General features: G+C 48.0%; 1 protein-coding gene across 3 annotated transcripts in view; it reads left to right on the top strand.

Annotated features, from left to right (window-relative positions):
- Nucleotides 1-16,832, top strand: part of LOC122382488 (medium-chain acyl-CoA ligase ACSF2, mitochondrial-like) — a 76,826-nt gene that overhangs the window by 27,847 nt on the left and 32,147 nt on the right. For all 3 annotated transcript variants that reach the window (XM_043367876.1, XM_043367878.1, XM_043367877.1), the window contains one exon: nt 2,423-2,679. In XM_043367876.1, coding sequence (XP_043223811.1) covers nt 2,423-2,679 — 257 coding nt within the window. The remainder of the gene's footprint in view (nt 1-2,422; nt 2,680-16,832) is intronic.

Genomic DNA, 16,832 nt, shown 5'->3' with positions numbered 1-16,832 from the left:
TTATCGACTATATGCATTATCGTTAGTCCGGCATCGAGCGCGGGCGGTGGGCCGCTGCTTTCCGAGCTCGGCAGCCTCCAAACGAGATCTCGTATTCAACCAAGCACTGTTTTCTTCAAACGCAATCATCTGGAAACGAACGCTGAGTGCCAGCCGCTAAGGCCTGCAAGTAAGTTCACGCTTGCGTGGACATCATAAATCGGATATGGGCCGCGGCTGAGAGCCCCGGAGGACGCGCCGGTCGGCACCAGTCGCGCGACTTCTCACGCTCCAGCTGCAGTCACGAGGTGGGCTCGGAGCTGAGGTATAATTGCAACTGCACTATCACTTCGCATGAGTCGTGACATTGAGCAGCTGCCGCCGTCAGATGCCAGTGTTTTGGACTCGAACAAAGCACAATAGATAAGTACAGTAGGCGCTTACGAAAGTGTGTCTCAAAGAAACACGCTCACTCCTCGCCTTTTCGGCCGGACTAGCGCTGCCACCTCGTCTTTTCGGCCGGACTTAGCGCTGCCAATGCCGTCCGGACGCGCTTGGCTTCCCAGAAACAACGCAGGCATGGCGAGGTCCAATGTCCAGTGATTGACGTACCGCTCCCGAGGTCTTTCAGAACAGGTCAATTGATCGTTAGGATATCTGCAGAGTCTGCCGAAAATAGATCAGTCAAATGATTGCTGTTATTTGTCGTGATATTTAACACACAGCATGACAAAATGTCATGTCTTGAGGGATTTAACTATTATGCTTTTCCCTTGTGCGCAATATTTTCAAATCACAAGAGCGACTTAGTCGTCTTTTCACGAATGGTTCGTATCATGACACAGTCACACCTTTCACCGAAAGCAAACATGACGTAGAGATCAAAGAAGACCAATGTAGTTAAGCTTTGAATTGTAACGGTTAAATAAGTCGAATTAAATTATGAGTTATGTTTTATGTTAATAAGTTGAATAAGTTACTCGACTTATGCGTAAAAATATGCAAGTTTTTTACAATTACTAAGACATCATTTAATAATGTTCGGACATAACTTGCCTAGCTAAAAACGTTACCAAAGCATAGTTATAGCAAATGTTAAATGTCCGCAAGAGCTGACACATTTTTCATGTGTCCGCTTAGTTTAGGGTCGAGCCGAGGCGTCGCACTTCCGTTCCTTCGAATCACATCTGGGAGCGGGTCATTTATCATGTGGGCTGACGGTGGAAATGCGGCAGCAACAGGCGGTCGTTTGCCGCGGGGCCGCCCCGTGTAAAACGGGTCCGGTCCGCCGCCGTCGCGCCGCCCGCCGCTCGTCACGAAATCAATGTCTGGCCGCTCTGCAGCAGACATTTGCGACATGTGACACAAATAACACTGCCAAATATTGCCCCCGCGGGCACAGGCCGAGCGCAAAGCTGTCAGCTTTCCGAGCTCCGGGCCGGGGCGGCGTGTCAGCCTCTGCGGCCAGTGACGCGGACCCGGCAGGGTTTACTCTGGAGAGACGCGGCGCGGCGCCGAAACAATTTCTGCCGCCGCCGCCGCCGCGGTGCTCGGCGACTTAATAGGAACGTCAGTTCAGACGACACTTTGATAACTCACGCGTGTCCGGCGTTCTGAGTCGGCCCGTCGCTTTGTGAGGCCGGTGTTGTGACGCCGCCGCAGCTGGAGCTGTGCTTTGGAGAAGAAGTTTCCGGACCGGGGACGAGCTTCTGACCTCGAGACGCAGCAACAATGCATCTCGGCACCTCGAGAGAATAATAACCATTGTAGCTAGGTTTAAGAGCCAATTTACGTTTAGCTTTGAGACCAGTGTAAATATACAAAAGCTGTGTAGATCACCGGTTTAATACCAGGTAAAAGTCCAATAGAAATGCTTATGTTTGGAAATGCTTATGTAAAAATGCTCGCAACTCAATATGAGCATTGAGCAATGTACAAATGCAAAATTACATCCTGCAAAACAGAGTTTTCGTATTTTTATTAACTTCATGCATTGTTTAATGCATTAAAATGCTTGTTTGGCAGCTACCAATCAGTTTACGTCGCAATGCTTGTTCCATAATGAGCCAACAATGATTTTGTCATATAAAGTGAAGGTCGGTCTACTATATGTGGAGGCGACTCACATTAATGCCAGTGGTAGTTGGTACCAATCGCTATATTAATTTTGTTATCTATGTAACATGTGGCGCAGCTCGTACCATAAAGCAGCATGCGCCGATAGAAGCATAAGTGCTCAGACCGGACAATAAGTGTCACGATATGAGTGGATAAAAGCGATATGGGCTGATTGATATGGCCCCTTTGAAGTGCAGCTTCCTTTTACATCTATCATAAATTGCATGGGGCGGGAGCTCTTCTAGTACCGCTCCTGCCCCGTCAGCGACCCCCCGGAGTTGTACCCCTTTGTACAGAGCAGTGTACCCGATCCCCCCGTTCGCAGGTGGGGTATGGTCTGACGGAGTGCAGCCCGCTGCTGACGCTGGGGTTTCCGTCGGACGACCTGGAGCACCGCTGCGGCACCGTCGGCTACCCGCTGGCGCACACCGAGCTGAAGGTGGTGGACGGCCAGGGTCTGACGGCGCCCGTCGGCCAGCCGGGGGTGCTCTGCGCGCGCGGCTACTGCAACTTCCTCGGCTACTGGGACGACGCCGAGAAGACGGCGGAGACGCTGACTCCGCAGCGATGGCTCATCACCGGGTGAGTCGCGGGTCTGGGGAGCTGGATGGGTTTCTCCCGGTGAGGCGTGAGCTGAGATGGCGGGATTTTGCTGCCTGTCTAGAAGGGCTGAGCACTGAGCGGGGTTGGTGAGGATGGTCGTAGTGATGCTGTTTATGAATGCTGGTGATGATGACCCTGTGGACTGTGGAGTCGATGATGAGGTAAGTACATAGTAGCCTATCGCCGACTGCAGGTTGTGATGAAGTGATTATTGAATTGAATCATTGATGCTTATGGTGCTGGTGCTGGTGGTCCACAAAGGCCCAATGAAGAAACATGCTGCGCCGAATAACATAATGAATTATCACGGTCACTAAATGTCTGGCGGCTGAAAGGAAGCCTGGACCAAAGAGTGATGACACATAAAAGCCGAGAAGCTGCCTGCGTTCTAAATGATTTTCTGAATGAAAAACGTTCGCCAGTTGTCATTATCTTAATGGGATCCGGGTCTCCATTAATCCCCAGTGCTACATCAACAGACATAGAAACGGCGGCATCTCGGGATAGGGCGACTGTGCGTTGAACAAAAACCTGGTCTGGTAACCGGTTTGAACACGGCATTTTGTTCAGCAGCTATACTGATACTCGTAGTTGATTATTTTTGCTTTGAAGTCGCATATTGTTCTATTTATGGAATCTTCAGCAGATACTTTATTTTGACTTATATTTGAAACTATGCCCTCATGTCTCTATTCATCACGCTTCAGAGGAAAACTTTCTTCGCTCGGTTTCGATTTATTCGTCGACTCCATCGAGCACAATTGTATTGTTCCATAAAGTATCGATAGCGGTATTTGGATTTTATGTGGCACGTCCGAGAGCCCACATGGCACATAGTTCAGAACTTGGTTGCGAGGACCAATATCGCTCGGCGGTGAAGAGTTGGTGCCTTTCTGTTGTGTTTTGCCGGTGCAGTGGCGGCCGCGGTCGCTCGGTCGCAGCCCGACCGGCCAGTTTTGTCGGTCGGACCTTGGTCTAGGTCAGCGAGTCTTGCCTGCTATAGTCGCTCTCCTGGCCGGCAACTTTTGCCGCAGCCGGGTTCGGTGGGTTTCGCCGGTCGGTCCGACCCAGGCCGGTGTATTTCGCAGGTCGGCCTGGTCCATGCTGGAGTATCTCGCCGGTTGGTCCGGTCCGTGCTGGTGTATTTCGCCGATCGGTCCGTCCCAGGCCGGTGTATTTCGCTGCTCGGTCCGGTGTATTTCGCCGGTCGGGCCGGTGTATTTCGCTGCTCGGTCCGGTGTATTTCGCCGGTCGGGCTGGTGTATTTCGCTGCTCGGTCCGGTGTATTTCGCCGGTCGGGCTGGTGTATTTCGCTGCTCAGTCCGGTGTATTTCGCTGGTCGGGCCGGTGTATTTCGCCGGTCGGGCTGGTGTATTTCGCCGGTCGGTAGGGTGTAGTTCGCCGGTCGGGCTGGTGTATTTCGCTGCTCGGTCCGGTGTATTTCGCCGGTCGGGCTGGTGTATTTCGCCGGTCGGTAGGGTGTAGTTCGCCGGTCGGACTGGTGTATTTCGCCGCTCGCTCCGACTCAGACTGGTGTATTTCGCCGCTCGGCCCCACCTAGGCCGGTGTATTTCGCCGGTCGGTAGGGTGTATTTCGCCGGCCGGTCCGACCCAGGCTGGTGGTTTTTGCCGGCTGCTGATGGCCTGCCTCTGTGAGTGTCCGCTCTGGTCGGCGACAGCTGCAGCCACAGTCGCCGTTTTTGTGCCGCGCATCAGCCCGCAGTCGAGTAATCGGACCCACAGCGGATGCATTAGACCCACTGGAGACACAGTTGATCCTACAGTGGAGCGATATTGATCAACGGTGGCACATATGGGCGAGACAGCCAATAGTAACACAGGAGATACGGAACTGCACCGAACACGCCAGGCCGCACGGCGCACACCCAAAACGGATTAGTGCCTCTCACACGCGCCTGCCCTTCGCTGCCAGTTTCCAACTCCCGCCGGCCCATCGTTCGCCCGTCGCCGCCCCTCCAGCGCGGTCCCATCACCGCCCAACTCATCTCCGACCCGCGCCCGCGCTCTTACCTGTATCGACCACCTTCCTTACAAAAACTCCCACCGGCAGATAATCCGATGACGCTGAAAGTGGCAGGTGGCACGTGCCGATAGATAGCGGGTAGCCTGCAGAAAGATGCCGGAGTCGGCTGCAGAATGAGCTCTCACTCGGCGCGATGGTGGAAACTAATCCGGCACTCGACCGCTGATGGCTAAATAACGACCCAACTTGCGTGCCCCGGGAGCCGTAAAAACAGTGAAACGGCGATGGTGGGAGAAAATAGCGTCGGGTGACGTTAGTGGGTAACAGAGCAGTTAATGAAAACAAATACCTGTGCTAGCTAATAATTCTACACCGACTATCACGACAACTTTTCGTGGCAGTAATCGAGAAGCTGAATCATGGGTACCTGACATCGTTCTTCCAAATCCACTCCAATAAGCTCGAATAAGTTAGAATGCTTTGAACTTTTAGAGTTATGAATTGAGCAATGCTTTTTTGCTGTTTTGATGTTTCATCGTTTGTTTCTCGTTGATGTCTGCTGTTGGCTTGTTGTTTTTCTATTTTGGTTACATCACCATGAATGTGACCGCAAGGCTGACTGCTGTGCTGACACATACGTTACATGTGAGGAGATTTGTTGTAAATTGTTGGGCTTCTGTTCTTTGAGGTGACTGCCCTGTCCACGAATCACTACGTTTACCTTCGTTGGTTTGCACTTTGCATTCATTACACGTGCAATGTAATGGTCTATCAGGGATGTGGTCTCAGATAATTTCTTCGTCCTTATCATTCCATCCCATGCTTCCATTCTTTAGGCTATACAGGTACAAGGTACGACGGGCAATGTCATGCCTACTATATTATAGAAAAGCATTTTTTATTACTGCAGTGGTATTTTCTATTTTGTTAAACTAAGTGAAACGGACGTTTCTTATGAAGATTATTCTAACAGCATACGTGTAATAACCTTTACCTCAGTGTCGCCCGAAGGAAAAGGAAAATAATCATTTGACCAATGGAACATGACAATCACGCCTGGACAGTAGTGCATTATATTTGCTGTAAAGTAATGTGTGCTGTGTACGTGAAAATATACGCTAGACGGGACCTGCTTATTGAAGTAGGTGTGCTCATTTTTTTGTTTCAAATACATCAACCACCGTCGTCACAGCCTTCTGCCAGCGCCTATAGTTGCATACTAAAAGTGTGTTTACGGCCGGTCGGTATCCGCCTAAGTTGTTATGATGATGAAGAGCTGACATCGCATTAGGCTGGCGCATTAGGATGGCGCTTCGCTGTATTACCATACGAAAGGAGTTTTTATGGTGATGTATGCGTGAGCCGTGAGGCCTTTTATACCATGTACGTGATATGATTGCGTGTCTCCTGACAAAGAATCGTTCCTCTTTGGAGCATCTAACAGGAATTCTCGTCATCGTTCCTTCAAGTCCTCATCTTTTGGAAGGAGACAAGCGTAGTGATGCCCTGGAATTCACATATCTTGGCAGATGGCAATGGCGAGCTCTCCTTTGTTCCCTCGATCCCGTCGGGTTGCGTGACCTATAGCGTCGTATATGGCGTCTCAATCTGTATAGGGCCGCTTTAACCCTCGCACGACCAGGCCATTTCTCATAACACGAACGACCAGGGGGGGGGGGGTTGTTACGACCCCCCCCCCTGGCGTTTCGAAACGGAAGGTCGTAGAGCTTAGCGGAAAAAACCAACGGATTGCTCTCAACGAGATCTCGCGATTGGTGGTATATTTTTTGGTCCTAGGTCAACATTTGACCTACTTTTGACCGGTCAAAGGTCAAATTTTCGGAAAAAATAGACTTTTTCAACTTTAGGCGGCGATTGCGGCAAAACGGTGGGAGATATCGACTTGAAACCTTCACTATCGTGTTCCTTGATCAATTCTCTATCGTTTGGTATGTATTTCGTTTCCCTAGCTCTAAAAATGGCGCGTTGGGAGCGCCGGAAGTCGGCAAGGTCACAGTCGGCGGCAGAAATTCGAAAAATCAAAATTCAAATTTTTGAAATCTGATTGTATTTTTGGATTTGGGAGGTCCATTTGCTCCCTATAGAAGCTAATATTGCTGCATATTCCCATTGAGGTGACAAGAATTAGCAAAATAGTGGTTCGGGCGCTTTTCAAAAATAGTACCGGACGCTGTTCCTCTTGTGACGTCATAGCTCCGTGACCTGACCTGACCCGGTCAAATTTCTTATACCATATGATAGCCAATACTTGCCCCAACATGCATGGGAAGTTTCATCACGATCCATCGACCGATGTCCGTACCACCGGCAGGAAACCTCGGGCGTTGGCACTCAGTTTGTGAAAATCCGGCCGGAGGCTGTACCTCTTATGACGTCATAACTCCGTGACCTGACATGACCCGATCAATTTTTTTCGGCAAAAGATGCGCAAAGGTTGCCCCAGAGGGTATTGAAAATTTCAGCCCGCTACGACAAGCCGTTTAGCGTGCACTTCGAAAAAACCTCAGGGGGGGGGGGTTGATACAACCCCCCCCCTAGGCGTTCTAGGGTTAATTCTATTTCATTTACGAACATATTCAAGGTCGTTAAAGAATGATGATTGTTGTTGTTAAACGTTTCGGTGAACAACAAAAACGACCGACATATTTTACCGAATGAGCCAGAAAACCTATTCTTATTTTAACCCGGCAGTTCCTGGGGTATTTCGCCACCCACGGTTTGCTCGGGGGGGGGGCGTTAAACGCCCCCAGCCGATAACTCGAGAACCAATAGGCGCAGCGAAACGCACGAGGCGGCAAATGAAAGAGCGCGACGAGATGCTTCAGATGAGTACTTTAAAGTTGAATTTTGAGGTCACAGGTCGGGTCAAGGTCAGGTCAAACACCTGAAATCGGGCTTTCAGTAGCATGGACTTAAGGACTTCGCAATGGGCGCCTCTCGTCATAAACTCTGTCAAAACGGTGCACAATCCATCATATAAGGCCTACAAGAGTGTCACCTCCATGTAGGGGTCAGTCAAGCATAGGTCAGGGTCAAGGTCAGGTCAACCGGGTAGGCACATATCCCCGAAAATCAAAACTGATATCCGCAGCCTGTGACACATGTTTTATAGGTAATTTGGGGCGTAGAACACGATGGTGACATTCATTTTATCATATGTGTACGTGTTTGGCTCAAAAAGTTCAATTTAAGAAATGCATGTATCATGGTCGTGAAGTAGTCACGAAAAATTGCCAAGATTCAGTTCAAGATTATGGAAGATGCGGAACCATAATCAATAATCGAAGATAACCATTTGATTGATCATGGTATTTGCAGTCTAATGGCGTTTACGGCATGTCTGTATGTCTATTCTGTGATTTTATATGATTTTTTGAACATATGCCGTTTTTGGTCGAAAACTCAGAAATCATGACGTCACTAAAACCTCGATATCTCAAAAATTTTCTGACCGATTTTTTTAAACTTTGTCACAATAAACTTCAATCAATTCCCTACACGTACCCAAAATTTGGCGCGCCTGCGGCGCGCCGTTTTTATGCTATGGCCCGGCGAAAAAAGTGAGGGCGTTTAACGCCCCCCCCCCCAGCAACTCGCGGGTTTAAATATCATCGATAATTGTCATAGGTCGTTTTAGTTCGACGGTCGATATTGCTTTACTGGGACTTCTTTACTGATGTTGTTCCACCGATCACCCTACTTCAATATCTAGGTCCCGTGGTGTCGTATAGCGGCGTATTGCCATCTCGCCGGGTCTGGTGCGAGTCTGAGGCGCGTTACCATCCCACCGTGTCTGGATGAATCTGAGAATAGTACGTTACTCCGCGGTGCGTCGGTCTATCCGACAGACACTCGGTAATGCTCAATTACCAGCTCCAAAATAATGGTCTCGCCACCGCCACCACCGCCACCATCTTCACCCAGTGTTATCCGTTCGGGGAGAACAGTGGCGCTGGCATAGGAATACAGCTGTCGTCAAGTGGGAAGTGGATTGGACCAGATGGCTCCGGGAGAGATTCATCCAGCCCTGTCACCAACTATGGCACACTGATGAGTGTGTGCTTTGTGTGTGCGTTGATTGATTATTGACAAGAGACGTGAAATGTCGGTTAGAGGATTATTAAGTGATGGCGTAATTATGCCTGCGTGTGCGGGAAAGGCGGCGATATTAGTGCTTATGTGTGTGGCACGTAGGTATATTAGATATTCATTGGTTGCATTTGTGATATTCTGCGAAACTAAATCGAGTTTTGGTGGTCAGCTCTGACTCACTACTATGCCAATGTGGTATTTATAATCAAACGGAGAGTCGCTATATGTTCCACTAATTGAAATCAGTCATCTATTTGTAATCCACATCCCTCAAGCATATTGCATACTACTTATTGTTTATACATTTAAAGTAATCCATACAACTAGCAGTCGTACAAAAAATCCTCTGTTGTTAACCTTGCAGCGGAAAAGCTACTGATTAATAGGACAGATAATTTTTATTTGATTGTCTTAACTTACTAATCCACGTAATATGTTATACTCATGCACATATTTTTTGTTCTTAAGTCCGTGTAAAGCCCCATGCAATACCTGGCGAGCTGCTGCTTCATATTCGTCTAATGTCCGTTCCTAGATGACACTAGTGAGGGACGCCTGAAGTTATGCTGTGCCGGCAAGCACATGATGAGCTAGCCTGTATAGTTTGGACATCGGAGGCCCAAAATGAGATGAACTGTTGCACGTGAAGCTTAAGCTAAAAATTATATTCATGATGAAGCTTCCGTTCTGGCCTTCACATTCATTCCCTATTTGGCCGATATTTTATTGTTCCTCAATATAACATAATAAAAACACAGCGGCCAACTTCATCAGAAGCTGCAGGGAGCACAAATGAGAATGCAGTGGCCTGTAAGAAGTCCTTGATGCGTGTTGTTTTTCGTGACATAAATTCCAAACTTTGCCGAAGTTGCCACAAGTGTGGGACGTGTCTGGACCCGGTCCGCGGTGATCAACTAGAGCAGGACGTTCCGTGCCGTCTCGTCCGGGGGGGGGGGGGGGGTACCTAATCAGAGTTGTTGACCGCCCCGGGGCCCGTCCCACTGGTCAACAATTCCCGCAGCAGTTGTTCGGCGTTGTTGGATTAGGTCTGTCTTGGCTTTCTACGGTTGTGCCAGGTTTCGTGAATCCAGCTGAGAAAATGTAATGTGCTTTTGCTCCTTATGTGCATTGTGTATAGTCTTTTGCTTATGATACCCATATGTTCGAGCCTTAAATAATTAAAAATCAAGACTTTAAAATCAGACGAGTTGTCTTAAAAGTCACTAAATTTGTTACGGTATATAAAGTAAATAGAAATAAGAATATGACTTTGAAAACAGCGGATGAAGCAGCAAGTGCCTAGGTCCCGAATGTGAACGTCGAATAAACGCTACGAAAAGAGGGATTTAGCTGATATGCGTATCAGTTTAATCGTTTGCTCTTTGCCCCAGCACCTAAACGCTTAACCTGCCGGCTGAGCTTCGACCTAAGCTTCTGTATAATGCAGCGCGTGCCGCACGGTGCCCGCTTTCAGCCTTCCGGCCTGCGCATCATGCATTGAAATGGGATGGTTGGCCTGAGCGTTAGCGGGCCGGCGTGGACTTCGCCATTATACTGCAAAATGGTTTAGCCCGCTCTCTCAGTGAAATGCGAGCGGTGCCGAGAAAAGGACGAATCGTATCCGCAGCGAGCTTCCACGGTTATTTTCTTCATAAATGTCCAGGGAGTTTTCGTTTTAGAATATCAGTAAACGCATTTCAAGACATTGGGCACTGAGCAGAATCTGAAGCTCTACCACCCAAAATAAATTAGTTGCTACTTTTAAGATTCTTAAAAATCGATTTGCGCAAAACGTGTTTTGTAACGTTTTTTTTGTGAAATTCCTTTTGAAGATATACATACCTACTGCTTGCGTTCAATGAATATAGGTTAGTTGTAATAGCTGGCTTTAATTTCACTGAAAAAGCAAATTATTTATAAGCATTTGTAGCCCATTAAATTATTTGAAATTACCTATATTGGACACTATTTTAACACAAGCTATGTTTTCATTATACCTGGGGCACATCGTTGCAAATAGTCCGAGCATATGTCCGAAATCTCCCCGGATAACCTTGGCGTAGGCATCTGGGTCCCCTTTGATTGTTTATTCTCAGTTTTTAAGCTTGTCATGTGTCTGCACAGCTTTCTACAATCTACAAATTAGAACGATCGTCACCGACGTCATGAATTGGAGATTCCGAATGGCGAAACTCATGTCACGAGCATCCAATGCAGCATCTGAGACCTGCACCATCCCCGAACGCCTCACGCCCACCTTCCCACCCTCCCTCCCTCCGACTCCCCACTCCCACTTTCCCACCCCTCTGACTCCCCTCCCCCACCTTCCCACCCCAACTGAACCGATCTGTCTGAGCAGCGACGGGCCATGGTCCCGCTCTGACGGGCCCAGTGGGAACCGGGCTTGAATGATCGCGCTGCACGCATCTGGGTGCCTTTTCCGGTCGCCGACGCCCCCTCCCTGCACCCACGCCCACGACTGCGCCGGGGTGGTGTAGTTCGACGAGCAGCTCAGATTATCACCATGTGCTCCGCGTCAGATTACCTGATATTAGCCGTTTTCACGACGGACTATCCGGCGAATGCACCTGATTTGACCAAATCTGCACCTAATTTCTTTTACAGCAAATATCTTCATTTTATGAATTTATTTCAGTGTTTTAAACGACGATGCTCTCTGATAATATGACAAAGCAGGCATGTAAGCAATTAGTGCAACCCTAGCTGATAGCTGCTAAGAGACACACTGAACCTGATTTGACCAGATCTGCACCTAATCTGTACCAGATGTGCACCAAATGTGAACCAGATGGCCGTCGTGAAAACGGCTATTCACTCGCGATAGTCAGGCTGACAGGCCAACTACATCGCTACATGCCTGGTTCGCTTAGATGCATCGATTCGGCCGTATCGATGTCGTGTTTTTATTGAAATCCGTATTTTTGCACGCAGGAGTTGAATGTTCCATTTACTTCCTGTCCATCCACGTGACATATGGCTGACCTCAGGGGGCTGCCTGAGCCCTGAGGCTGACATGCTGGTATATTGGCTGTCGGGGCACGGTGAATTAGTGATATCTTGGAGTCTACTGGACACTGGACGGTGACCCTGACTGACCGCAGTGGAGTGACACTGTGACAGTGACTGAGTGATTTTGTGATTGAATAATTGAATGAGTGAGTGAGCCTATGACTGACTGACTGACTGACTGACTGACTGACTGACTGACTGACTGACTGACTGACTGACTTGACTGACTGACGTCCCTACTCCCTGGAAGGTGGCATCGACTTACGGCGTTGGAGCGACAATGACTGGGTGATTTTGTGATCGAATAACTGACTGAGTGAGTGAGTGACTGACTGACTGACTGACTGACTGACTGACTGACTGACTGACGTATCTGAACGGTGGCACTAGTCATGGGTGGCCGGGCAGAGCTCCTGGTACTGACGGACTGAGACTGTGACTGAGAACTGCGATCAGTGGCTGGCAGCGACGGGTCTGCGATCAGTGGCTGGGAGAGACAGGTATTAACTGCGATCAGTGGCTGGGAGAGATGGGTTCGCGATCAGTGGCCGGCAGAGACGGGTCTGCGATGTGTTCTTGACACCGCGCTGCTGATGCTGTTATTGGTAGTGAGCCTATTCTGGCGGTGCGTGCGGCAGCGTGGCATGCTTCGGCGTAGGTCGTAATGCTTTTAATTAAAGTTCGTATGTAACTCAGGTTCGCTAGATTTGTAAATATTCAACCTTCTCCAAAAGTCTAATGAGTTTACATCTCATGACTATCATATTATCATAACTGATTCTTAACCCTCGCCGGCCGAGGGGGGGGGGCGGGTGCCGCCCCCCCCATAGGTTTTTTTCGCGATAGCTCCGAACACGTTGGCGATAGAGAGCTGAAACTTGGCATACCTGACCTTCGATTCAAGCCGGATCTTTTGACACCAATCGCATTTTTGGGTCAGGTCAGGTCACTGACCTATGACGTCATAAGTGGACCTCTGCACGGTCTTCAGATGTCGCAACTTCGCAACGCCCTCACTGCCAGAGGAGATGTCACAGGGAAATGAAACTTGCAGGATCTAGTATCCATTATGAGTCGCAACTTTGTATATCTCGGATTTTTCCTTAAAGTCATATGAGGTCAGGTCATTTTCGTGACCTCACCATTATAAGTCAATGGGGAAAAATGAAAACTGCTATTCTGGCACCGGGAACGATCTCCAACTATCTCAAGCACACAGAATCGTGATTTGATGCACTCCTTGCAAGGTTAGATGCGTCATTTTTGCAATGTTGACCTTGCGTGACGTCATTTATGACGTCATCAAGGTCATATTAGTTTTTTGTCAATAACTCTTGGTCAAATTCAGCTAGCGAGTCGGGAAAGCCACCAATGGACTCAGGAAGACCTGCCTAATCGAATGATATGCGACATGACCTCTTTCGACCAACTTCGTGACCTGGGGGTGCTGACCTGACCTTGACCTGAGGTCAACACCCAAAGTTGGCCTGACCCGAACAAAAAGTACCGTAAAGTGGGGCTATTTGAAACGGATTTTACAGTTTTTGGCCTCTCCCTTTAAGACGGTTCATATTTCTTATAGCATGTAAATTGCAAAAATGTAGTTCTCTGTGAGCTCTTTCATATAGGTGCATTTTGGTTCAGCTAGTAATAATGATTAAGGTTATTTTTATGTTAAAGCCTGTTTCAAATAGCCCCATAGGGTGGGGCTATTTGAGACAGTTTTAGTTGCAAAGAAATTAAAGAAAATCGGTCACACTAGATATAATTTTTTTAAACGCCATGCATTTGGAAATTGAATTTTGATCATTTTGGCACAAATTGTTTTTTTCAAAGACTGTTATATGTCCTTTATATTCAATCTTTTCCTTTTTCGTAGAACACTTCATTTCGGTAGGGTATAAAATTGCATCACTATATGCTAAGGCTATCATAATATGATGTGACCCATAGCTTTCAAAATGACAGGATGATCATCAAGGACTATTTTAAAGTCATCGACAGTAAAATTTTGAAATTAAGTTTTTAAATACAGCCCCGGTGACGTGAAAACAGATATACCGAAAGTCGGTGGGACTATTTGAGACAGTCTCGCTACCTTATGAAGCACACTGTAATGAATCAAACAAGGCAAAAGGTTTCCGAAAACATTTGAGTGAATGGTCTGCATGATTGTTTGTTCCATTGTATGTACATCTCCATGCGAAGAAATAACAGAAAAATGTTAAACGGTTTTGATTTTATGCCAATTTTCCTCGATCGCTGCATGCTGTATCAATTGGCCGGTTACCCTACCACATCAAGTACTTGGATAGGCTCACCTAACAGTATGTTCATGTGTTAAGTAACATTCAATGGTGTTTTTTGGTCAACCAAGGTAGACATATATTGATTGTCGACTGAGTCAGTGACTGATGAAACACATTTTAAGCACATATTCATCAGAATAACTAGTTTTGTCACCAGCTAAAGGGTTATTATGTTACACTACGAACATGTAAATATTGCTTGCTGCTTGAAGTACCTACCATGAACCCACTGCACGTTTATGACCACGACCGATTCACCGGTGATGCTTATGTCGAACGTTTGATGCACTTCAGGTAGATGGCGGTAAGTCTTCTCGGGTGCATCGCATCACCGTTATCATCAGCTATTTGGCATATCCGTTGAGGTTTGACCAGGTGGGCATCATCGGGATTCTGAGACAATGGGTTACGCAATCGGCAGTACCGTTAACAATATATAATATTTTCATGAAAAATGTGTTTAGCCTATAAGCAAAAAGGTAGTAACGATGGATACAGTGGCGAAGCTGTTAAAACTTCAACTTTTTTAAGCTGCAGGTAGGGGTCCTTTTCGAGCAACTTAAATTGTGCGTTTTTCTGTATTTCGTATTTTATTGCAAATTTCGTTCAGAACTTTTCGAAATTTTCAAAAAGGTTAAGGCCTGGCTACACTATGCGTTTTCTTCGTGCGTTTTTGCAGGTTTGCGTGTTTTGCGTAATATCGTTCTAGGAAAAAAGTTATAAACTATATAATTTTTACTTTGGTTATATACAAAAGCTAATATAACTCTTATGTAACTAAAATTTAAGGTGAAAAACATCACAAAAACGTAATATCCTTCTTTTTTCTAGAACGATATCACGCAAAACACGCAAACACGCAAAAAACGCACGAAGAAAACGCATAGTGTAGCCAGGCCTTTATTCAGGGCATTCACTGTTCAATTCCACATTAGTCTAAGCAAAAATGACTAAAAAACATCAAACGGTTTTCATTTTACAGCGATTTTACTATACCATTACCTTACTGTCTCAAATAGCCCCACTGTCTCAAATAGCCCCACTTTACGGTATATCATTCGACGCGCCTGAGCGAGGCTAACACGATGCTGCCAAAATCGCGGCTCTGCGGCCATTTTTTGCGAAGTTATTCACCAAAAACTGAAACGTACCTTGGGGCACTTGACCTGACCTCAGAGGTCACCAGTTGACCTAGGACCTTAAAATGGGGTGCCAATCTCTGCGTCTCTTAACGGCGCACACGCTCGTTTTTTTTCCGCGACGCGCTAGCTCCACCAGGGGCGAAAGGGCGAGGGGGTTGTACCCGCCCCCCCCCCCTCGGCCGGCGCGTATGTAGAAAACCAATAGGTCCGGCGAGGGTTAATTTACAAGCGGGATGATTTCTGAAATAACTAAGGATCATGGTTGAGAACAGGATGAGACACGCCAACTTCTCACAGTAGCAAACTCTCATCAAAAGTTTCAAAAACGTCTCAAACTCGCCGTTCCAAAAAGCGGCCGGCTCTGTCAGCGGTCCTCGAATTTGGTGGTCTCGCTACAAATGTGTCGGCGCCGGCGAATCGCCTTTAGCCGCCGCCGGGCTGACGAGCTGCCGAGCTGTCGCAGCGCCTTGTATTGCTGACGGCGCTGTCAGAGATTCATAACGGCAGCCATGTCATGTGCTGCTGACAGCGCATGGATCGATCTGCCGCCGATCTGCGACCCGTGACGGACGAGAGAAGAGCGACGTGACACACCCGCTTTTGCTGTCCGTCACGGAGTTACTGACGTGACCTAGGGCTTTACCACACTGATTGCGCTGTTATCGAGAGTTACTGGCTCGGTTACGGTGGTAATACGGTGAGAGATGTGAGGCTCTGCCCCGTCAACTGACGTGACCTGCAGCTATACTGAGGAACGTAGCCCGCTGTATCCAGTGACCCTCCGTCGTTCTGATAGTGAGTGGCGTTCAGAAATCTGTCGGCTTGGTGATCGGCACCATAACTATATCGGTTGCCGGGGCTGGGCCAAGGTGGCATGCCGGCACCCTAGCCACTGTCTTAGCAGTCTGCAGGGACAGAGTGGCACTGCAGCGGTCCGACACTACCTTGTAGCTCCTGTCCGCAGCGGTCCGACTCTACACCTTGTAGCCTCTGTTTGTAGCAGTCGTGACAGCCCCGCCGGACGACGGCATGGAGCTGACGGCCGTTTACCGTTTACTTGTCAGCCAGTCCGGTGACGGGCTGCGGCTGCCTTTGATCTCACGTGTAAGTAAACCGATGGCGGCCGGCAGCCGGGGCAGTTCGGCCGGCCCCGGCCCTCTCGGAGCGTCGCCGCCCCCCTCATTGAGCTCGCGCAGCCGCCCGAGGAATTTATAGGGTCCAATCATGGGTTATAAATCGGACGCTTCCACAAATGTTCATGGGAGGATGTTTATGCGGTCAAAATTCTCGGGTGGTTCCGAGATGGGACATTCGGCTCAATAGCTGCGCAGTTTCTATCCAGTTTGGAGCTGCTGAACTTCCGGCATTTGAGAGGAAATGTCCAAGGAAAGGGTAGCAGGCATCCGAAAGGTGACAATGCTGTCGCCACTGGAATTGAAGAAAATGTTGATTATGATTGCGCTTCTGCTTATATTTAAACATTCGTTCTAGACACCTCGCAAATCCTCCCCGAATTTCATCATCGAGTAACAATGAATTTGCATCAGTTGGAAC

This window comes from Amphibalanus amphitrite, unplaced genomic scaffold, assembly GCF_019059575.1.
Source record: "Amphibalanus amphitrite isolate SeventyFive unplaced genomic scaffold, NRLGWU_Aamphi_draft 000140F_arrow, whole genome shotgun sequence".
Classification (NCBI taxonomy): Eukaryota; Metazoa; Arthropoda; class Thecostraca; order Balanomorpha; family Balanidae; genus Amphibalanus; species Amphibalanus amphitrite.
This window is presented reverse-complemented; position numbering and strand designations above follow the sequence as displayed.